Source organism: Pelmatolapia mariae, linkage group LG20, assembly GCF_036321145.2.
Source record: "Pelmatolapia mariae isolate MD_Pm_ZW linkage group LG20, Pm_UMD_F_2, whole genome shotgun sequence".
NCBI lineage: Eukaryota > Metazoa > Chordata > Actinopteri > Cichliformes > Cichlidae > Pelmatolapia > Pelmatolapia mariae.
Window position 1 is genome coordinate 28,520,937 of NC_086244.1, and position 24,742 is coordinate 28,545,678.

The 24,742-nt window shown below is 42.6% G+C and overlaps 1 protein-coding gene across 1 annotated transcript; it reads right to left on the bottom strand.

The window, feature by feature from the left end:
• Nucleotides 1-871: 871 nt before the first annotated feature.
• noc2l (NOC2-like nucleolar associated transcriptional repressor) lies at nt 872-24,637 on the bottom strand. The gene is made up of 18 exons (XM_063465189.1): nt 24,576-24,637; nt 24,056-24,175; nt 22,962-23,145; nt 22,635-22,881; nt 21,019-21,109; nt 20,819-20,897; nt 20,532-20,642; nt 20,305-20,418; nt 19,969-20,157; nt 19,506-19,645; nt 18,155-18,266; nt 15,253-15,366; nt 13,371-13,472; nt 12,999-13,142; nt 4,689-4,802; nt 4,339-4,477; nt 2,321-2,410; nt 872-1,152 (listed from the first exon to the last, which is right to left on the bottom strand). The coding sequence occupies exons 1-18, from the start codon at nt 24,593-24,595 to the stop codon at nt 986-988; spliced, it is 2,277 nt and encodes a 758-aa protein (XP_063321259.1). The 5' UTR covers nt 24,596-24,637; the 3' UTR covers nt 872-985.
• Nucleotides 24,638-24,742: the final 105 nt, after the last annotated feature.

Below are 24,742 nucleotides of genomic sequence, written 5' to 3' on the forward strand. Positions count from 1 at the left end.
AGCTGTCGGAGTGTGAGGTTCAGCCGCAGGCCAAGGCCTCCCTGCCTGTGGGGGTAAACCTGACCCTCCTCATATACCCACACACGCACACAGCAACAGAACCAGGAGCAGCCCTCGCTCACACTCGCCTTCCTCCTTCAAAGCGGTGTGCTCTTCACACTCTGCTGGGACTTCCCCCTCGCTTTAGGCGGGCCTCTGCACCAGGAGGTTCAGAATTCACTGAAAACCACCGCAGAGGAAACGTGACGACACACAAGAGTTGCTCAAATCAGATCTGCAGTTGAAGGATTTCACACCACGTCTCGTAGTTCACCTGTCTCCTTCCTACACTGGTGAATACGTGCCGTAAATGTGCCTCGTGATAAAGGTCAGAATCGCCATCGGTTTGGCTGTGAATTCTGGCAAGCTGGGGGGGGGGGGAGAGTTGGGAGTAGGACAGCCGTGTTTGAGCATGTGCGATAGACAGACAGAAAAGACAGCGGTCCGGGCAGGGGGTGGGTGAGGAGTTGGCACGGAAACAGACCAGCCTGTGTTGCTGCTCTACCACCTGGGCAGAGAGTCTTGGCGCAGCATCAGACACCACCCTGCCAGCCTGGCACCGCACTGCTGCCTCGGGGCTGAACACCCGCCTCTCTGTACCCGCTCCTCTTGGCCGGCCCTGCCTGGCTGGGCCTGGCTCAGCCAGCCTCATAGCTCCTTCCAAATAGCCCGTTCTTACAAAGCCTGGGGGTGCCTACAGGTGTGCACATGTACACAAATTACTCGTTTCAGGTGCACTTGTGCATTAACATGCACATACACGCTTCAATTAGCATCTTAAAAAAAAAAAAAAAAAATTCAAGGACAGACAGGATTTTTTTTTGTATCAGGCTCAGTGTTTAATAAAATTAAACTTCTCTGTACTGTACATATGAGGAGACAGAAAATTAAAACAACAATAACAAAGAGAGGAAATACTGGAAATATTGACCGCTCCTATAGACCCTCAGTCGTCATCAGACAGTTCCAGGTCTTCAATTACATCCTCCTCTCCCTCAGCCAGCTTTATCAGAGCAGAGGAGGACAGCGGCTGAGGAGTCTTGGAAGCCTTTTTATCTCCTTCCTCTTCCTCCTCTTCATCATCATCATCATCATCATCATCATCATCATCATCTGGAATATAGACAAGAAGTACTTAAACTTCACGCTCAGCCACATCAGAAACCTCACAGGTATCGAGTGGTTTACGTGCACACACGTTAGAGTAGAACAGCATTTTTAACAAACCTCTTCTAATCTGACACATTTACAATGTTGTTTACTCTCCAGGTTCGGCTAATGAGTGGCCACAGGAGTTGCTACCAGCTGTGAGACCACCATGTTAAAATGTGATGTAAACCATCTCTCAAAAGTTACACACGGATGATAAATGCATAACTGAAAAGCATAAATTTAGAGTAGCGCTCCTTAAATAAATTCATTTAAGAGACCGAATTAATTTCTGGGGATAATTTAACTATTTCAGTGCAAATGCTTAGTCTAAATTCTAAAATCGCTCTTCCCTCCGAACCAGCAGCCGAACCCAGAAATGTTTAAACTTAAAAGTTCAGACTGTCGAGACCCAAATCTGGCATCATGTGGCAGTTTATGCCTGAAAAAATGTTACAAAAACAAATATTTATTAAAATTCAATTTTTTGTACTTGACTATATTTGCATTATCTAGAGCAGGGATATCAAACTTAAGGCCCGGGGGCCAGACGCAGCCCGACAAAGACTCCAATCCGGCCGCTGGACTGTTTTGGAAAATATGAAGAACATAAATTTCACAGCTTCTCTTACTGATAAAGAGCTTTTCCACGGCTACACTACACTAAAGTAATGAATTCATAGATTATATCTATTAATAAACTATGTCCACAGTGAAAAAACTAAACATTTGCTTTTAATGAACAAAAACTTTCCGGTCTGTCTTTCATTTGCTACAGCAGCATTTCTATATCGTGCAGAAAAACATATTGTTATAATTCTACTTCTTCTTATGTTAATATACAACCAGGATTAAATGTGCAGATAAACTTCAGGAAGCACTGTTTCACTGGGCTGGCCCACTTAAGATTAAAGTGGACTGTATGTGGCCCACAGTGTAAAACGAGTTTGACATCCCTGCTCTAGAGGCAAACAGTAATTTTAAGTTTTACCCTTGTTACCAGCCAGCCTCCATATTTCTGGCCCTGCACTGATAGAAAAGGGTAACGCAGACGCCTCTACACAGCAAATTAACCAAAACAGACAAATTAGGACCTTAAAATGTGTCAAAACTGTTAATTGTGAATACCGACCTAAGTCTTCTTCCTCATCATCGCTCAGGTCAGACAGGTCTTCAAAATCATCGTCATCCTCGTCATCTGATGCACGGCTGCTCTTCTTACCTGAGGGGAGATGGTGGAAAAACATTACAGCGCGCTGAAATTTGTCTAGTCTTACTTTCTTCAGACGTTCCTAAGTTTGCACCGGTGCATCGCTGACGTCTGACGACTTTGGAGACGTGGATATGTGGGCCAGGTATCAGAGGCAGCTGGAAGTGTCTATTTCCTCCTGAGATGGAACTGAGAGTCGATTACAGGCGCCGCCGCCGCTGCTGCTGCTGGTGCACAAACACCCATGACAGTTTACTACCGGCAATTTCAGACATCTTATGCTCACGGCCTAAATATAGCAAATGGAGATAGCAGGCAGGTTCCACAGCTTCCACGATAATGGCAGAGTTGGTGTGTGTGTGTCTGTGTTTGTGTGTTGGAGAGAAATTGGGTTTTTTTCTTTTTGAAATTTAAGGTGTGCTACTCTCAGAGTGCTGTGTGTGTGTGTGTGTGTGTGTGTGTGTGTTGTCTAGCCAAAGGGACAACTGGGGTCCACATGCTTTGAAGTTGAGGTGTGATGAGAAGCTGACGGCATAGGGGAGAGAGAAGGAAAACAGAGCTGTTTCCTTTATGACACGAGCACGCACACACACACACACACACACACACACACACACACACACACACACACACACACACACACACACACACACACACACATAAACAACGTCTATTAAAACATCAGGTACTTCCCATCTGAATTTAAGATCGCAAACGTGCTCTCGCCCTCTCCGACTCTTTGTTGCTCACATGGTGCTTGCAGATTTCAGTCGTACCTTTGAGGTTGCCCCCAAATGACCTGGATGACTTATTACCACCACGCACACACAAATACACACACGCACACACACCAATCTTAATCATCAGCCCCTTCTCGCACTCCCCCTCTTTCCGGGAGTGTGTGAGACCACAGAGAGCTTTGGTGAGCTGCCTGAAAGCTTTTGGCTCTTCGAGACTGGACGGCGAGGCGGTGGGTGTGCATTTGTGTGCTATCATCGAGATGTGTCTGTGTGCGTGTGTGTGTGTCTGCGCACGTGTTGCGAGGACATGCGGGGGCAGCTGGTTGGAGTCTACAGAGCCAGAAAAAGAGAGAGAGAGGGAGAAAAAAAAAGGGAGAGAGGCCACCGCTGGCTGTTCCAGTGGGCTGGTTTGAATTAGGAACCCCCGCTGGGATCCAAGCCTGTACTTCCTGTTGGGGTGGAGGTGGGGAGGGCAGGTTCGTGAGTGTGGAGGGGTTGAGGAAGGATGAACGAAAGAGGGGTGAGGGAAGAGGGGAGGGGATGCTTGCCGGCAGCTGCCCATCCGTTTGTGGGGACTCTCCCCACAATGAAGTCCAGATGCATTTAAAAAAAAAAAAAACCCTGCCGCCTGCTCTGTTCCTCAGTGACCTTGTGGAGGGGTTTTTTTTTTTCTGTTTGGAGCGTGTCCGAGTGTAACGCTATAAAATCGAGGTTGACCTGTGGACGACCCGCAGAGGACGAGAGGCAAATGGGGGGGGGGGGGGGGGGGGGGGGTGTTAAAGGATGAATGAGCTGACGGCTCCTTTTGGCGGATAGAGTAAGAGAGAACCAAACTCTCTGATAAGCGAGAGATTTTCTCTTCAGTTTGATTTGGGATTTAATTTTAATTTCCACGGGAACGGCCTCTGTGGATGCTTTCATATCTCGGATCCTTATGGCAAACTGCTCTGCAGGTGATCTGCTTCGTGTAGTCAAATCTTGGAGACGTCACACAAATGGATAACGGCAGGAAAAAAAACCCCATAAAATCACAGTGAACTGTCATCACCTCTCAAGCTTTTACACTGCTGTAACAAAATGCAGCCCCCTAGAGGCCAAGTTGGGAAATATACCATAACCTGCACCAGTCCACAAATTGCATCCTTTGCAGGGCCGGATTCAGATAAGTGGGGGAAACCAGATATGAGGGGGTTAGCTCACCTTTGATTTTGAGTCCTGCATCATCATCTTCATCGGAGTCGCTGTCAGACTGGAACAGACCCTTGAACTCCTTTTTGTCCTCGGCCTTCTTCTCTTCAATCTTCTTCCGTTTGATCTCAGGAAGGTTCAGATCCTCCATCTTTATGTGACACACACACACACACAAAAAAAACAAACTGCAGTGCTTGTACACATGCTTGCGTCTTAACAGCCTTAATCGTGATCACAAAATACATTTTGTGAGTAATTCTTCTGGGTAACGTGAACATTCATGAATGAAAAACAGTAGAAGTGACTCATAATGACTGAGTAAGGAGACTACTGGCAGGTTTCTTTGGTTTGATAATTACCCTTTCCTTGCCAGAAATCTCCAGCTGGATCTCCTTCTCTCTCAGCTTCTTCCACTGGCTGTAATATTTGCTCAGGGGGGTCCCCTCCTCCTGGATCTGCTTCTCCCAAGCCGCCTGACAGAGAACAGATATTTAGATGGAGAATGCACACAGGTGTGGACAAGACAGGTATGTGTATGTGAAAGGAAATGCAAATCTCCATCCTAATAAGCATAAATACACAGGTGGGTTCTCTCCCTTTCTTTTCCAGGATCTGTTTAGACAAGCCTTTCAGCAGGTTCATATTACACCTCCACCTCCAGCTGACCGGGAGAAAGAGACAGACGAGTGTGAAAGTCAGAGAAAACAGACGGGTTGAAGATGCCTGAAAGAGGAGATCTTCTTCAGCCCCTAAAGGTCTTTCTGGACAATATTGATTAGGCCCAATCACATTATCTGACCGACAAATCCAATAGTGCGAACAGACCGTGGCCTCTTGTACCCGTTGGCCTAACACGTTTATCACAATTTTCAGTGCCGCTATTAAGACAGAGTGACACGTGCGCACCGGAAGATGGGACGAGAGAAAGAAAACGTTACTTCTGAATTCGGTCAGACAAACAAAACTAAATATTTTCAGATGAGAGAAAGACGAGCGATGGCAGAGTGTGACCTGGATGGACGCAGGGCGTCGTTAATTAGGCTAGCTCTCAGTTTGGGTGACATGTCAGCAGGGGGGCTGGTGGCCGGAGGGGGGCCGTGGCCTTTCCACAGCGACAGCAGCAGGGCTGTCCCCTCTCCTTCGCCCGCGGTGACACCTCTACGGCTGCCTCCGTGCCAGGGAGTCAATGCCATGGCGACAGCCTCCGCTGAGCACAGAGCCGTGGCGACAGGCGCTGGCACCGTGCCGCGTCGTCTGCCATACTATGTAAACACACACACACACACACACACACACACACACACACACACACACACACACACACACACACACACACACACACACACACACACACACACACACACACACACAGTTTCATCAGCTAAATTACAGACGAAGACCATCCGCTTCCATTTCATCTTTAAACGCTCTTAAATAGTCATCAGTTCACACCTGTTCAAAAGTACAGGTGACACAACTAAACGAACACACACGTGCAGCAGAGGTTGTTTCAAATTTTTAAAACATCACAGTAACAAACAGACAAAATGATGCATTTCCGAGGGTGTGGACATGCAGCCACTTCCCATGAGAACATAAGAAACAGAAGTGATTTTGTTTTTCCTCCTTCGGTTATAGCAGAAGCTCTAACACACCACAAACATGAACTTAGTCGACTTCAGCTCTGAATCTCCTTGGGTATAATTAAACGCATCCACACAGAGGCAATCTTTCCCCCGCCTGAACCCTGCCTCTGCTGACACACTGGACATTTCAGCCATAGCTTTCTAGGCTGGAGGATGTTTGTCCCATGAAGTGATCAGACGTCACTGTGAAGCTTTCCAATCATGCGAGCGCTCACTTCACTGATAGCAAACCTTGCCATACGTGTCTGCGTAGGTTCTCAGTCATCCAGGTCATGGTAATCTAAGTAGCTTGAAGACGTTTCACCTCTCATCCAAGAAGCTTCTTCAGCTCTGAATCAGAATGAAACGTCTTCAAGAAACTTAAAGAATTCCAGGCGCTTTTCTTTCCAAACTTCCAAGCACCAGAGTGTGCAGATGCACTTATGACCCTGGAGTGCGCCCAGACACACCTTCAGACTGGCGAACTCCAGATTTAGTGTTTAATGACACGGTGAAAGAAAGAGACAGCAAATTATTTTGCATACGGAGCACTAATGCGACAGCTTTGCAAGCCACTTTGTTTTTTTGTGAAACCATGCTACATCACAATGCTACAGAGTAGTTGTAATCTGCTGTGATAACAAACTGTTATCGTATCAATGTGATTAGCCTTAAATTCTACATCAATTCCCACAATTCCTTTGTGTTTGCCGCCAGACCATTGGTAGACGGTATGCGCAGGCGGCTCAGAGAGTTTAATGGAAATTGGAAGTGTTTTTTTCGCTGAATAAATGGAGCGATGTTTTAAACGTTTAAAAGAAAATGGAAGAAAACGAGCCATCAGGATGAAACAAACACACAATCTGCAGCAACTGAAGGAACGTCTGACAATAATAGGAAAGTTTAGAAGTACAACAGCGAGTGGGAAAAGGACTTTCCGTGGCCGAATTATGAAGCTAAGGTGCAACTTTTTGTCAGCACTGCTCAGAAGCAGTGAAAAAGATTAAACCAGACAATCGTTACGTCGTGGAAAACAAGATATTTAAAAGAGACAATGTGTAAAAAAAAAAAAAAAAAAAAAAAAAAGGTAATACAATAAAAAAAAAGGAAATGCGTGTTTCAAGTTGCTCTGTCCTGTTCTAACAATACTGTTCCATAAAATTATGCCATTTGCCGCAACTCTAAATTGCTCTTCAGCTCAAGCATCAAATGGAGCGTGCCGAGTTCGCTGCCTTCAGCCATTTTATGGCTGATGTTTTCAAGGAAGTTGAGATGTAAGCCAGGAGGAATGTTAGAGAAGTTCCCGAGCATGCAGTCTGAGGGAGAGAAAGGTGCCTTTCAGGTGTTGTATCATATCAGAGAAAATATTTCCTGAATACGTTCTTCAGTTACTGTACTGGTGTTTATTTTGTTGTTAATATGATTTTAAGGGCCTGGAGCTGAAAGGGCAAGTTGTTACTGTGGATGTCACCTAGACATCCACCACTTTGACACACCTGACACCTGTAATTATAGAGGTGTTACATACAGACACATTCAAATATCACACATGTATCTCACTAAAACACATATATATATATATATATACACATACATGCATTACGTATACTTGTACACCTATGTGTTATACACACATACACACTAATACTAGCTCTTGTGTTTGCATTTTTACCAACAAACACGTTTGTCTGAAAAGATTTCTAGTTACTGTGTGTTCATATTACGCATTACTGTCAGTGTGTTTAAGTAATGAACTGCACTGCTTTTGGTTATTAGGGATTTTAACAGACATTTCATGCTTGTGCTACAAAACTAGCAAGCTTTGTAGCACCAGTACTACAAGCTAACAAAGTCAACGTTCTTTGCCCTGGACAAACTACATCTGTTAGCCGTGGACAGCCCACTATGTTGCCAGCACTGCTCTTTGTGATGCAAATTCTTTAATCTTACAGCAGATCCACCATCGTCATCGCATAGTAGTGCATTGGTGATCTACAGATGCTGCATAGAGCTCTAAAGAGACTGTGTCTGCATGTTCTAGAGAGATTTGTGGAACAACCAGTATTGCAGGTCACTCTTTGTAGTGAAGTGTCTGTGGTGAACTCCAAAATCCAGTCCAAAGACACGCATGTTGAGTGAAACTGGTCGTGGATTCGAGGAAGATGGGTGATAAAGTGCTTCGGTTTATAGAAAAAGGCCTTCATGAGTCAAGTAGACTGCAGAGGTGGGAACTAATAAAGTACTAGTGTACTTAAGTAGGATTTTCAGGTATCTGTACTTTATTTGGGTATTTATTTCTCTGGCAACTTTTTACTTTTACTTCCTACATTTTCACACAGATGCCTCTACTTTCTACTCCTTATGTTTGCAAAACAGGCTCGTTACTTTAGGTTTAACAAGTCTGGGAGATTCAAACATGAAACTGATTTGAGCCTAAATGGAGGGAACAGTAACACATAAAAGATAATCCTACTGGTTTATCCATCAAGAGGGCTTATCACATACAAAGAGATGAAAGAGGCAAAAACATGTAATTGATTGAAGCGCTACACTTTGGGGGTAAGTTATACTTCAATATAATAATTTTGCATTATCCAGGGTTTGTATGAAAATACCTGGCAGTTAAGTTCAGGATAAACACGTTAGCTTGCAGTACTGTGGTAAATTTACAGTAAAGCGCTGTGTTGGACTGGTGCACAGCGGCTGTGGTGCTCATGGCCAGTGTTAGGTTACATACAGCAGAGATGAATTTGAATTTAAGCTAATGATGCTGAGACTCATTCATTGAATTCGGCCTTTATACCAACTGTATACTTTCTAGTATAAAGACAGTATAAACAGGGTACTGTCAGTGTAGAGGATGGAAATCAAGACAGTCTATGAAGCATCTGCTTACATCTAGTTGAATTCAGTTGTAAATGTACAAAGAGCAGTAAACCTCAGAGCAGCAGCATCAGGTCAGCTGATTATAACATGTAAACAAAGAAAACTCCACTGTCTCAGTAGAAATGATTACTATAACTAATCTCAGAGTTCCCTCCATTAAAATCCTATTAAAACTCTTGAATTTTCTTTTTAGCTGTGAAGGTAAGTTCTAAAATCAAGTTTATACTCCCTACTACTAATATAATATAGATAATATAATTTTATTATTATGTTAATACAGCATGAGGTTCAGATAGTGTTGCACAAAAACTGCTGGTAGAAATGTCCTTCAAAGATCTAATTTGTAGTTTCTTACTTACTTTTCAGAGCTTATGTTTTCACTTTTTAACCTTTACTGGATGGAGTAAACCCACCGTCCCGCTGTCTGCACAGCCAAGGACTTATACCCAAGAACCTGCATCAGGCACCACCCTTATAGCTATTGATAAGTCTATTTATAGGAAAACTGTCCAGTATGAATATGGGAGATACAGTTCATTAGGTTGAAAACTGGACAGTAACTCAGTGAAGCACTACAGGTAACTGCATCTTGTGTATAACTGGCCCTTTGAGACCTCCCGGGGTCTACAACCGGAGTAAGCACAGGGTCATTCTTACCTGAGTTTAAGGTTTATATAGAGAGGTGTTCTCCATTACCAGCTTCCGCCTGTGGCGTTAGATGGTCAGTTGTTAGATGGCCTGCAGCACGTAGCTCAACTGGAAACTATCCCAAAGGAATGTAAAAAGCTATTTTTCCCTGCAACTGGATTTCTCTGGTGCTCTTATTAGAAATACTGGAATATGATTGTTAAACATATAGTTACACGAACCAATAATTATTACCCATAAGGGTTGTAATTTATTTACAGATGACTGTAAATACTCACTGTTGTACCTCTCTCCAGACGTCCTTGATGTTGATGATTTGAAAATGTGGATCTATCGCTCCATCATACGTGCTGCTACTGATTTTCAGTCTAGTTCTTGTGGCCCTTTCTTTATGTTTCCCTTCCAAAAGAACGGCTTTTTGACAACCAGGACATGACTTTCAGATACTGTTTGCCCTCAACACACAGTACACCATTTCAAGGAATGCCAATTTTTTTTAATCTAATAGCTCTTTGGGAATCACCTTGTTGGTGCAAAGATAGTATTTTATGCCTGTCAAAGTGTGTTATCTTTGGCAGTTATTTATAGATTCAACTAAAGAAATGGGAACTGTTTTTGTGACAGGCTACTAGTAGAGATGGCACGATACCACTTTTTTATGTCCGATACCGATATCATAAATTTGGATATCTGCCGATACCGATATTAATCCGATAGTGTTTTTTAATCAATAAAACTGTTTTTTTTTTAATATCTTGCTGCATTTTGTATAAGTTCATACTCAAGTTTAAATAAACAACAAAACTAAAGCTATTCTGTTATACCTGTATGTAAAAAATACACTGCACCCAAAATATTTCATAGTTCAGCAACACTGATCAATCTAATAAACTTAAACCTACTCCATCCTTCCTATTCTGGTATTTTAAAAAGTACTTAGCAGAAATATTAAGCAACCTAACTAATAGGGTTGCAAACTCCCAGCAAAAAAAAAAAAAAAAAGGGAACCACCCCCACCCTCCACCTCATGATGCTTAATCGACGTAATCAACTTTAATTTGATGCAGTGTGAAAAAAATGCACAGAAATAAATTATTTTTCAAGAATAATTAAATATATTCAACATCTTTCTTCTACAGAATTGCAGACTGCACAGATGGTACTTTCCCAAAGGAAAAAGTACTATAGCTTACTAGGGTATATTAGACTTAACAGTTACTATATACAGTAATGGACTTCTATAAATTTTACATCAGATTAAAACTTTGGGTGTAAGATTCAGATAATTATTTATTAAAAGCTAGACATTTTAAATGAGAATAAGAAAGATAAGTATGTCTTTGTGCCCCCTTTTCCCTGTTAATGCCCTATCGGCCCCCCTGGCTAAACTTTGCTAGATCCGCCCCTGCACAGTTACCAGCCGTAGAAAAGGATCCTGGTCTAGAAAGTAATATTAAATAAATTCTAACAACAGCTTATCAAGGTTAAACGTGCTGCTGTTGTTCAGCCGCTGGTTTCCTCTTTCTGGTGCAAAGTGGGCCAAAAACAAAGAAGAGAGACGGACTCGCGACAGAAAAGCTGATCAGCTGATCATTAAGCAGTTTCACGATTGAAGTAGCAGCAAGAGAGGGAGAGAGAAGAGGCTCCATATATCGGTTGTTAAGCTTAACGTAGGTACGCTTTACAAACATTCAGAGATGAACTTACACACTTGCTTTACTTCTCTCTGGGATAACGTCCTCGGAGATGAAATGCTGGATTGCTAGCGAGGCTACAAATAAACACAGCCGCTCTATCACGTGAGCACACTGCTTCGACGTGCTACGGTTACAAGCCGAGTTACGTCGTGTCGCAAGTTTTGTGAGGTGCTTTTTTGATATTTAATGGATCGGATTACATTTTTTAATTTCTCGCCGATATCCGATCCAGTAATTTAGGTCAGTATCGGACCGATACCGATACTTAATATCGGATCGGTCCATCTCTAGCTACTAGTAACAAAGTGGCAAATGGTATGTTACATGTAGATGAGTCATGTGTAGACACAACACTGGCTCATGCATTGAGTTACATGCCTTTTCTTGCTTGAATGATTCATGGATCACTATTAGGTGGTTCAGCAAAGGATGTCCAAAGAAACATTTGAAAAGATATTCATAAAGTCTGGAGAACTGTTGCTCAAGATTGCTTTTAAAATGAAATAAAGTCTAGCTTGGAAGCAAAAATAATAGTAAAATGTTTTTTTTCTGTTTTTTTCCTGTTGCCCATCTTGCATTTTGTTGATGACCTTTATGTTTAATTGGCCTTGAGTAGTTTTAAAATTTAAACCTATTTAGTAGGGGTGCAACGATACACAAAATTCACGGTTCGGTTCGATACTTTGGTGTCACGGTTCGATATTTTTTCGATACAAAAAAAATGTTCATGCTTTTTTAATTTGTCATTTATTAAAATTATATATTTTAACTCAAAAGTACAGTTTTTAAATTTAATGTTGCTGAAACAACAAAGTAATAAAAAAATAAATCTATCTGATCGAGAAATCACTCATCTTTGGAAAAGAGAGTTCATTACAGAGAAATGGCTCTTTCCAAAATAAAAGCTATACTATAGCTTCTTCTGGGGTATACTCTCAGCAGCATATTAAACATATCAGGTCCCCATAAGGAGAATCATGTGCTAACGGCTGTCTAAATGACTCGGGTAAAGTTTGTAGCATGCGTGCTTGTTGTTTTTGTCTGCTTCCACTTGTCTTTGCACTAGGATGATGTCGGCGTAAATGTGCAGTCATATTCGTTGTGTTCCCACTAGTGCTGTCAGCATTAATCTGAAATGACGTTAACGCCACAACACGGCAAATCTCCGTTAACCAGCTACCTCGGATCACCCCGTGCGTGGGGCTGGACAGCGTCAACACGTTAACGAGCTAACTGCTAACGCAGTAGTTCCCACCCATGTAATTGAGCATTGCGTGGCACATCCGACATACTGTTTTACTTTTGTCCATGATGCGCTTACCTTCAGGGTCATGCTTCACATGAAGACCAAAAGAGTTCCAAAGGCCATATCTGAATGAGGGTGGGGGAGGTTCAATTCGCCATGTTGCAACGATTAGCTTCTGTCTTGCTAGCTTGCGCTGCGCTCAGTGGATCTGCGCTCGACAGTGCAGCCTAGGCGGAGTAGTCGAACGCAGATCCACTGAGCTCTCAGCACAGACAGCATCGTCAGAAGAAAAGTTGATAAAATAAATTAAAAATTTTGTATTGTTCGATACACATGCGTACCGAACCGAAAGCACTGTATCGAACGGTTCAATATCGATACGAGTATCGTTGCAACCCTACTATTTAGTGCCATTTTCAACATATTATTTATTTGACCTTATTATGTGGATCAATGGAAGAGCATTGCTCTGTATTTGCAACTCATTTCTATGTTAAAGGTTTGCAAAAGCTTAACGCCAGTGAATAGAAGGGCCAAACAATCATTGCACAAACCAGACCCACTCACCACAGCGGTGGCATCGGCCACTCCAAATGTGGCCTTCTGTCTCCGTCCTGTGATGTGGCTGCTGTTTTCCTGTATCTTCTCCAACAGCTGACGCACCGGCTTGGAGTAATTGGCCACTTTGCATTCCTTCAGGAACGCTTTCAGCTGCAGGGACATGGAGGAGGTGCATGAGAAGGTAAGAACAACCACAAAGGATGATTATTGTTTCCCCTAAAGGAAGCTGATTCGGTTCAGCAGATCCCGAATCATATATTCAGGTGAAAAACTTTGGGAATAGCACTCAGTGTCATTGTCACTCTTTTAGACAATTGCTAAGTCAAAAAAATAAATAAATTCTAGTCTGTTTTAAGATCACTTTGAAGTATGCCTCACCTGAATGATGGTGGGCAAGGCGAGCTCAGGGAACCCGATGGAGCTGGCCTGAGTGTGGAAGTAATCTAGTATCAGGTCGTACAGCTGGTCAATCATCCCGTCCTAAAACACAACAGGACAGCAACAATCACAAACAATGTTCACAATTTACAAAATTACATCATTTTCCTATTTCATGTGAAACTAACTCCAGTGGATCTATGGAAGCATCTTCCTCGCTGCAAATTAATCACGCCAATAGCTTTTCCCAGCCTGGTATTAACATTTAAATGTTTACTAACCAAGAATCAATAATGCATTACAAGCTGTTTTAATTGATCCGTGTCTCTATCCAGATCTATTTTGGGAAGATTTAATGTTGAACTTCTAGTATGCAGTGTTTGTGTTCATAGATATTGGTATTTCTGGGACAGACAATATCGTTCCTGCTTATTGGTCGGGGCTAACTTAAAATAAGTCTCCAAACCAATCACATCTCGCTTAGCGTGATGTCTATACCAGTGAACAGAAACAAAGTGCAACATTCACACTAAGCTAAAGTTTTATTTTATATGAACTCACTAAATCACTCAAACAGTGTGAGCTGATGTGTCTGCATCACCCTGCCATCAGGAGTAAAACTGAGTGGCTAACACTGGAGCCAATACTGAACGACTGTATTTTCACTGAAAAGCAGAAAGGAGTCTATATGAACGACAAACTGCGCAAGTCTACACTGGCAACAATAAGCAAGCAAAATGCAATTACTGGCCAGTACATTATCACAATGTTGTGCTAATCAATATACTCTGTTTGCAATGTATAGTGCTAGCACACAGATCCATCACAGCTGTGGATGTGTGTCCCTGAGACATGAAGTCACCTCCGGCTTATAAACAGGAGATCAAATGGTTACCATTTAGGTAATATACCAAAAAGTAACATGACTAGCCGAGATGCTGCCCCAGGAAAACCAAACGCATTGAAAATAATTACAGTGTAGCATCAACAGCTTGAAGGCTGAAGAGCAGCCAGGTTACCACAGCAGCTGCATCTACATGTCGATACGGCAAAGACTGGGAAATGCACTGGGTACCAGTACACTAGCTTGACCCCTGTGGCAGGATTTGTTTCTCCTCCTGGTCTTGAACCGGCAATCTTTTTGCACGTGATGCTAACTTTGTTAACCGCTACACCACAGAGCCACTATGTGACAGTAATAAACTTTAGCACTTCATAACAGCTATATTCTCTATCAACACAGACTAAAAACAAATGGGAAACCACAGAAAAGCAACCCGAGATTACCAATTGTGTTACTCAGAGCTCCCTGTAGCCCCTAAACCTTTTGAAGGTTCAGGGCAAATGAGGAGCTACTTTATACCATAAATAATAATAATAATTATTATTATTATTATTTAGCCTTTAGTAAAAGCTGAATACGTAAAGATGCCATCTACAGGGCTAGAAGTTAAGCTGCCTTTCTGTGAAATAAAACATCTGAAGCCTGTGTGGACTGAGAGGTGCTCTGATTCAGACCAATCTGTTTGTTCGGTCAGGTCTGCTGTGTGTTTACGAGACGGGGGTTCACGGCAGTTGCCCGGGTGACAGCGGTGAGAACAGTCCTAGCAAGGGGAGTGCGGGGGATAATCCCACAGAGCTGCAATCCTCTTGGCTGCAGCACTGAGCGAGGTGACTCAGGGTCAGTCTGAGAGCTCTGACTTTCAGCGCTGTCCTCAATCCACACGCACTCTGTCACAGAGTAGCACTAAAATAACTAAGACTCCATGAGCTGCTCCATCTCAGCACACTAAAGACAGAATCAGCAGGAACCGCTGTATACCAGCTATAAAGAAGTACCTGGTCTAACACTCTTAACACCAGCGGTCACAGTAACACTTACCTTGTAGGCTTTCTCGATTAGGTTGACCTTGTTAAGCTTCAGGATGACTGCAAAGTTGATGGGTTTCTTACTTATTCGTCCGGGTTTCTTGTTGAAATCAACTTGCTGGAAGATCTGTAAGAGGAGACAAACAGTAAACTCTGATCTACATTACTCATACAACAGTGTAGTGCATACCATCTCAAATATAAAACATGGTCTTTTTAATCAGTCTGTCAGTCTTTTTGTTTGCATTTTTTAAAAAGGATGCAGATTTTGGTATGAGTAACATCCACCTGTTTTCTCAACTATCCAATCCAGACACATCCCTTAATGAAGGAATCAATAATGCAGGTTGGGCCTACAAATTTCATAATTAACATCACTATTAATTAAACCAATTAGCTAATAAATCTGTTTTATCTGTGAGAAACCAAGTCCACAGTTACCGCTTGCATAGGACTTAAGAGGGTAAGTAGCAGCCAGGTGCTGCTAATCAAGTGCACTTGAATTATTGATCATCAGCGAGTGTGAGCACCTCTCTAAAAGCAGAAGCTTTGCTGGTCCGCAGTATTTAGACGTGTGTTAACATAATCCCAAGAATAAAAGACATCAACAGTGATCTTAGAGAAGCAATTGTTGCTGCCCATCAAACTGGGATGTGTTATCAGGCCATTCTGAAGTCCATCATTCTACTGTTAAGTGAAAAACAAGACCGTTGCCAATCTTCTCAGGACTGGATGTTCCAGTAAATTCACCCCAGGATCAGACCATGCAATGCTCTGCAGGCTGTAGTTAGCATGTTAAATGTCAAAGTTAATGACAGTACAGATAGAAAAAGACTGAACAAGTGTGGTGCTTGTTGACAAGAGGGGGTGTCTTCTCTCTTAAAAGAACATGGCAGCACGGCTTAAGTTTGCAAAGCTGCATTTGAACAAACCACAAGATTTCTGGAACGATGTGCTTTGGACAGATGAGACCAAAGTGAAGATGTTTGGCTGCAATGATGCCCAGTGCCATGTATGAAAAAGAAAAAGAAATCCAGCATATCAGCTCAAACACTTCAGACTAACTGTCATGCACGGTAGTGGAGGAGTGATGATCTGGGTTGTTTTGCAGCCACAGGACTTTGCAGTCATTGAGTCAAACATGAACCCCCACTGTGTACCAAATGCTCGAGTCAAATGTGAGGCCGTCTGTCTGACAGCTGACTGAAACTGGGTAATTTAACTGGACAATCATCCCAAGCACCGCAGGAGATCTACAGCAGAATGGCTAAAAAAAGGAAAACGACGGTGTTGCAAAGGTCAAGTAAAAGTCCAGACCTCAACCAGACTGAAATGCAGTGGCAGGACCTTAAGAGAAAGTCATATAGAAAACGATTGCTTCAAGTTAAAAGTGGTTCTACAAGCAACTGAATCGTACGGTGTGCTAAGTTTTTCAAGTCCAGTGGAAACTTTATCTCCTGGCTGTAGGTTGATATTTGGAACTGCTTCTACACGTTAATAAAAGCCGCGACCGTCTCTATCTTGAGTAAATCCGCATTCAACTTGCTATTCTTCAAAGACAACACAGCTAAAGAAAACATTTATTCTGCGGGATGCTGAAAGTGTTTTGACAATTATCAGTCAGCGCAGCTCATTTTAAATACTGCAGTGTTACTGAGATGACACATTTCTATCTTAGTCTGTGAAAGTACATTCTAGCCAACGTGTGGGCTATTTGTCTACAAGCTTTAGCTTTCACATCTGCCCACAGTGCGCAAGTGAATTTCTGTCTTGTATTTGTGTATCAAGCTATTTCTGACTCCCTGTATCTCTGTGTGTGTGTGTGTGTGTGTGTGTGTGTGGTCGTTAATGCTCGCTGTGCGCGAAGCAGAGCAACGCTCCTGGCCGGTGCTGTCTGTACAAACATAGGATGTGGTGGCGGTCTGCGGGGGAGCCAGGGGAAGTGGGAAGGCATGGGCCAACCCTGGTGCACTCTCTCTCTCTCTCTCACACACTCATACACACAGCTACACAAGCAGGAAGCTCCAAATCATACACCCCCCTCGGAGATACGAGAACACACACACAGGCACAGACACACAGGAGGAAGGGGCTGCTTTTGCTGCTCTAATTAAAACAGTAGCAGCGTACCTCAGCCTGACTTTAACAAGGGGAACAGTAAAGGAGAAAAAACACAGGAAGCATTGTGCGTCACAAATAAACACAGCTTGCTGTTGGGGGTTAGATGGAGCGAGGGAGGCGGGGGTCGGAGTGTATCTGTGTGTATGAGGGGGAGAGAAGTGGGGAGTGGGCCATAGGCAGAGAGGATGTGGTCTGCACAGCATGTTAGGACCAGAGTGTAAACCGCAACCGTGTCTTTATCGCTTCGGTCAAACTGCTGCATGCACACACAAACACACAGACAGACATGCGCTGACCACTCCCAGCGGGCCGAGCCAGTCGCCAGCACATGTCTCTCCTCCAGCAAACCACAACAAAGCCGCACAGTGTGCATAAAAACTTGTGCACAAAGGCACACTACGCGGTCACGTGACTAGCACCTGATCCAGAGAAGATGTTGTCAGTTGGTGACCCGTGATTGGTCTGATAACAAAGGTGTCTCTCACAGCTCTACCCTTTGAATGTTTCCTCCTGAGCTCCTGCAGTTGTGGCCGTTGAGACCAAAGTGCATTTCGTATGCCACTGATGTTTTTCCGCAGCAAACCACCGACGGAACATTTCATCACATCTACCTTTTCATTGTTTCCATTTCACCAAAGTCAGCCAACGGGCTGTTTATTGTAGATTATCTCAAACTATCTGAGGGCCTCAAGTTGTGTGTCGGTGCGAGAGACTCGGGCCACTGGAAACCTGACCCCTCACCGATACGCTGTTAGATGTGCACGGTGGTTACTTGAGATGACGTGAAGCCTTACCTCCAAGAGGAAAGGCAGAACGGGCACGAACGTGTTGGTGCTGCCAGACAGCAGAGTGAGTGCTCTGCAACAGTGCATCCTCAGAGGGTAATATCTCGCTGTGGGAACCAGTCTGAAAGAGAAAATAGTGATCAATGTCTCCACCTGCTGTTGGCAACATGTACAAAAAAAATAAAAATAATTCTCTTCCACGATTTTGAAAGCAACACTTTATGAGTTACAAAAATTTTGGGTGAAGGAACCACAAAATATATTTTAAAAAATGCAGATTGCAGGACTACAAACAATGGTTCATCTCATTAGGTAAACCTGTTCATGTTTCTTAATGCAGAGATCTAATCAGCCAACCTAAAGGCATATACGTGCCTTCTGACAGACCAGCCCGAGTATTTCAGGAACTGTTAATCTACTGCGATTTTCCTGTGCAATCATTCTAAGGTTTCAGGGAACATTCCCAAAAAGAGAAAATATCCTATGCGAGGCAGATCTTTGGGCAGAAATCACTTGCTGCTTTCAAGGATCAGAGGAGTTTGAATGCTTCAAGGTGATAGTAAGACAACAGTAGGTCAAAGCACAGCAAGTCATTATAGTCAAGGTATGCAGAAGAGCATCTCTGAAGACCACTCCCATCCCAACAGAAAGTTGAGGCTACAATTCACACAGACTGACAAAAATGTAAAAAAATGTTTCCTGGTCCGAGGGGTCTTGGTCTCTGCTGCAACATTCAGATGTTAAAGTCAGAATCTGGTGTAAACTAGATAAAAGCTTGGATCCATCCTGCCTTCAATCAATAGTTCAGGCTAGTGGTGGATATTTTCTTGGCTCACTTTGGGCCCCTCAGTAAAAAACTGAGCATCATTTAAATGCTACTTCTACTTGAATACTGAATCACGTCCATCTCAGAGTGTACCCATCTTCTGATGACCGCTTCCAGCAGGATAATGCACCATGTCACAAAGCTCAAATCTCAAACTGGTTCCTTGAACATGATGAAACGTTCACCAGATCTCAATCCAACACAGCATCTTTGGGATGCGGTGGAACGAGAAAGTGACATCATGGATTTACACCCAACAAATTGGCAGCAACTGTGTGATGTCATCATGTCAATATGGACCAAAGCAGGAATGTTTCCAGCAGCTTGTTGAATCTATGCCACAAAGAATTAAGATAGTTCTGAAAGCAAATGGAGGTGCTAGCGAGGTGTAACATAAGTGTATGATATAATATAGGTGGCTGTTTAGTGTGTATTTGAGGCCAAGTCGTGGCTTTATTTATACATCAGACTCTGGGGTTGAGTTTTTAATCTTTTAAAAGCTTTTTTTCCCCTAACATATTTATGTATACTTACTTGATGGTGCCAATTATGACTTGGCAGAGTGGATAGATCAGAGGCTGCAGTACCTCACTGGGGTGCAGTGTGCTCAGGACCCGACACCACAGGAACAGACAGTGAATATACTGCCAGTTATAAACTGATTGATACGTTTCCTATTAAAGAAAAAAATAAAAGGGGTCAAATGTGAATGAGGATGAGCATCCATATAGCAGAGAATAGCTCTGTGTCACTGTGTGTGGTTGCTCAGTCAGTATATAGCTTTAAATCACTTTTGTAAACTGGACTAAGCTCCAATCATACATCCCCGTTTTTGCACATGAACATTTCGAAAGCAAATATATATTTGAATTTTATATAATTACAAAAACAATCCTTAAATTGAAGCCCTAAATGACTCACAGCAGATGTCAGTCTCTATAATTACTGTTTTATGTGAGCACAAACAGCAAAAAGAAGCCAAAACAAAACAAACAACCTTCTTCTTCATGGTCATGGCGTTTCTGAGGTGAATGGCCAGCTGTCGGATATAGATGAAGGCGTGCTGGTAAGTGACCTGCGTGTCCAGGGCGTACATCTCTGTCAGAGTTCTCTGCATGAAGTTGATCATGGGCAGCACGTTGGGAGACGTGAACTTGCAGTTTTGTACATAAGAAATGTACATTTGCTGCAAAGAGGAAGACAATTATTCTTAAGAAGAAAAAGAAAAAAAAAAAAACCAACCTGGCTGCCCAGGCTGGATTTGCTTTTTTCCCCCCTTTTGCCTCAGTAAAGATCCAGGTTTGTTGTGAACACCTCAATTCCTGCAGCTCACCTTAAGAATCGGGTTGAGGTACGTTTCCTGTTTCTGGCGGCAGATTTTATTGAGGGCCAGGAAGGCAAGAACCCGACTCGTCTCTTCCCCCGTGCTCCACTGCTTCATTAGTTGCTAGAGTCAGAAACAGGAAATGGAAACAAAAACAAAGACACATTAAGACATCATTTGTCAATAAATACTGACATATTTTACTCCGTGTCATCAAGCTAAGGTGGAGGTCTCACTTTAATCAGGTGGCGACACTGTTTGGGTAGACACAAGTAATACGGTACGAGCTGGTTGGTGTGCTTCAGGACGGCGCAGATGACCGTAGCCTCCGTTAGGCTGGATAACAGCTGCAGGTGGGAAACAACAGAACAAGAAATAATTTTAAAGCAAATATTCAGAAACTACTCTGCTTCACAAAAATGAACCCCTGTATTCTGTATTTCATGTATCTGCCTCACAGGAACACACAGGCCTGAAATCTAAGTGGTGAAAAACAAAGAGACACATGAAGTAAAGAGCAAACCTGAACCACTCCACTGAGATACATCTTTATGTCCATCTGATTCTTCTGCCATCTTGGACTAGACGAAGGAAGCACTGACCTGCGAACAAACCGCAAGACAAACAAAGAAATGAGTAAACAGGTTTTCTTTCCCCTCTTCTCAGCTACATCGAGACAATCGATGAGAAATGAGACGAGTGTGAATATTGTGGATTTTGTACTTTTTTTGGTCTTTATCTGGCTTCAGGTTAAGCATCCTCTGCAGAGCTCCGTGGATATCTTTGATGCAGAACAGGACCAAAGCATTGAACACTGCAGACAGAAAAAGAACATCATGCATGCTTAAGTGTTGTATCTTTCATAAATAGCACAAGGACTGAATATTAATGTGCTTATGCCATCACAATAACACAATTCTAGAAACAATCGATCTTTAAAGGAAAGATTTAAGAACTGCCAGAGGACTTTTTGTAACTGATAAACTGTGTTTTTAATTTCTTCTCTGTGACAGAGATCGGCAAGTTTGTCTCTAAATAACCTGCACTTCTTTTATTTATATAATGTGTCTTGTTAATCCATGGTGGGTTAACATAAATAACATTTCTAGCTTCTGTGTGGATTAACCAGATCGCGAGTTGATGTTTTGGGTGACGTTCATCCAAGAGGGAAAATGTCTGCGTTAGAATGTATTCACAAAATACATGGCTGTTTGGAATAACAACAAAAACCTTTATTTGATTGCAAACAAGCAAGTTACATTTATTGTTTCAGCCCCAAAACAAATGGTGTGTATCCTTAAGGCCAATCAAACATGCTTCCTGTCCCATTTACAACAATAACAACAAGTCCAGGCATTTTATATATTTCTATCGTGGCTGGCACTGCATAAACAACCGTAGGGACACGACTACAAGCTAATTAATGAGTAAAATATCACACAAAGGCATGAACGCTTGCAACAGCATGTGACAAGTCATTAAGGACTGACAACAAATTATGGTTAAATTATTAAATTCGCTAGGTATTCCCTTACTGGTTGGTGATTGGTTGCCGGTTGCTAGCAGATCACAGCAGTCGACAGCAGTTTGTATGGAAGATGCTGAACTGTCTCCACTGCATCACCGTATACCTCTTTTAGCCCTTTTAAAAGAGGTCCTTTGCCATTTTCCATCAGTACATACTTGGATCCACTCGTTTTCCAGTCGCCCCATCTATTGTGTGTAGGGTCGTGATAGCAGTGGGTCCAAATGTCCCGTGGACGTTACGCCGATGGTATACCTGCTGCTCGGTGTATGGCTTTTTAATCAGACTTGAGGACCACTGTGTTTCCTTGTTGCCTGGTTTCAAAACTGGCTGTTTTGATTTTCATGAAGGAGATGCTCTCATGACCAATGACTAGCCAACCAGTGGGATGCAGTCTGTTGTCGTCACATTTTCAGATCGCTTGAAACCCCGGCCGAGTAGGTACTACAAAAGTACGTGGTACCAGGTACTACCACATAATGAAAAACCCCAAAAACCAAGTCGATCTGATACGAGGAGGTGCTAATAGAAAAGGGCTATTTAAGACCAACTACTCACCAAACAGTCACAGAATTAAAACTTTCACATAGCAATCAATGGTTGCCAGGGGTCACTGACCCCCCTCTCTAGGACTGCATGAATAGTGCTTTCAACAATCACTTGCTTACCGGTTGGAGAACACACATTTTTCCTTTGTGACTGTTGGATGGTAAATGGTTGCTGACCGGCCTCTAGGCCTGTGTGACTGGTGTTTTAATTTCAAATTAAACTGTTATATACCCATATATACATGAATACAGATATGAGGACCCACCTGAGCTGTCAGCTACTTTGTAGCGGCACTGACCGCCCTCTTCACCCTTCGTTGTGGCGACAGCAGCCTTGAAGGCCTGCGTGACTTCTCTGAAGAGATGAGCTGTGGGTTCTTTCTTCATGGCCGCTTTCCAGTCGTCTATCATTTTGTCTGTGACTTTGATAGTATCTGCTCCCTTCTTGGCTTTCTTTGAACTTTTTGCAGCATATTCATCGTCATCATCTTCTTCATCCCCAGAGCTGGCCTCCTACAAACATGTAAAACGGCAGCATGAGGATCTCCTAATTTCCAAAAGAACTCACACCAGAAAGTAAGTAGCCCTCTTACCTCCAGTTTAGATGGTAGTTTGTGGTACCCTCTCTCGTCTTCGTCATCTGAGCTGTCGGTGTCGTCAAAATTCAAAAGCGCCTGGTCGTTTTCCTGCAGAAACTTGTAGAACTCGGGATCTTTGCTCTTTAACCTGGACAGCTGCTCCTTGTGCTGAGAGGCCTTACCTTTAGACTTTTGATCTCTACAAATACAGAGTATGTACAAAATGAGTTACAGAACTTTGAGACATTTTCTGCATTTGCACTTTTCTAACAGTACATCATACAGAAAAGAACATTTGAAGTGCTCCCTCCTGATTTCTTTCTCTCTTTTTTTGCATATTTGTTACACTTACATGTTTCAGATCAGCAAAAAAATGCTAGACAAAGACAACCCAAGTAAACACAAAATGCAGTTTTTAAATGATAATTTCATTTTTTTTAAAGGCAAAAAGCTTTCCAGACCTACCTGGGTCTATGTGAATAAGTAATTGCCCCCTAAACCTAATAACTCGTTGTGCCACCCTTGGCAGCAAGAAATGCAACCAAGCACTTAAGGTCACGCCAAAGCACATCGGCGTAACTTTGTGCTGAACATTTGGGGGGGGGGGGGGGGGGGGGTCAAGATGTCTGTCTAAATAAATAAATAAATCTGGGTGAATTCCCAGATGATTAAACATGCAACTATTTTGCTAGTAATAACTTAAATAATCAACTGATTATTTAAAACAGCCTAGTTATGCAAGATAATTCATAATTTTATTAGGGGGGTTATATTGGTTGGGTCTGATTATTGGGGGGGGGGGGGGGGTCATACCCCCCAATAATCAGGCCCCCTGGAAATTACGCCCCTGCCAAAGCATCTCAATCGGGTTAGGACTTTGACTTTGGTTAGGCCAGGCAGCACATATAGCAGAATAGTACCATAGCTAAAGGGGTGTGAAGTCAGTTGGTGAGTCTGAAAGGTAAATGGATATGACCCCAATTGAACAGAATACAATATCCAAACATTTTACACTGGAAAATGCTGCACGTGTGTATACCCGTATCAGAGAGTGCCCACATTTAAGATTATTTTTCACCCCCTAAAGGTCTCTAAATATAAGGACTCACTTCTTAGGGCTTGGAGAGCTCTGATCTGTCTTTTTCTTGAGCCCATTCTGTTTGGAAGTCTCTTCGTCAGATTCAAAGCCTGTCAGCAGGAACTCATCCACACTCAAGTCTTCTAATTTCCTGCAAGAAAGAAAACAATCCATAAGAAGCAAGTCGATCAAAATGTGTGTGTGGTCTAACTGTTCTACAGTTTTTAAGTTCATGTGTAAGCATTTTGTTGTTTAGCTGTTCACTTGTCAGTCAGATGCAAATATCTCCCTAAAACACTCAGGAACCTTGTATTATTATTATTATTATTATTATTAATATTTTCATGAAGCGAAACCACACTTACAATACAGCAGTCGTATTCGAGTTAGCATGACCACTTTATGCTAGCACTTGAGTTACTAACATACAGCCGTAAAGAGTTAGAATGACTTTCACGACTAACTGGCCAGACTTTAACTTTCAACATCAACATAAAATACTGGGTAAATCTCATTGTATCCATAGCATAATAAAGAAAATATTAACAAACCTTTTCTGTTTCGCTGCCATGCTGGATCAAAAAACGTGACGCCAAACCGCAATACCCACAATCCTCTGGTGCAAAGCGATGGAATTGGTTTTATGTTTCGCGGATACTGATCGTATGACGGTACTTGCGTTTATAATTACACTGACAAACCGAAACATTATTATTTT

Excerpts from the sequence above, each read along its gene's own strand:
- noc2l (XM_063465189.1), bottom strand. The coding sequence starts at position 24,595 with ATGGCAGCGAAACAGAAAAG. Across the intron at positions 23,146-24,055 it reads AGCTCTCCAAGCCCTAAGAA|AGATCAAAAGTCTAAAGGTA; the intron begins GTGAGTCCTTAT and ends CTGTATTTGTAG. Across the intron at positions 18,267-19,505 it reads GTCATAATTGGCACCATCAA|ACTGGTTCCCACAGCGAGAT; the intron begins GTAAGTATACAT and ends TTTCTCTTTCAG.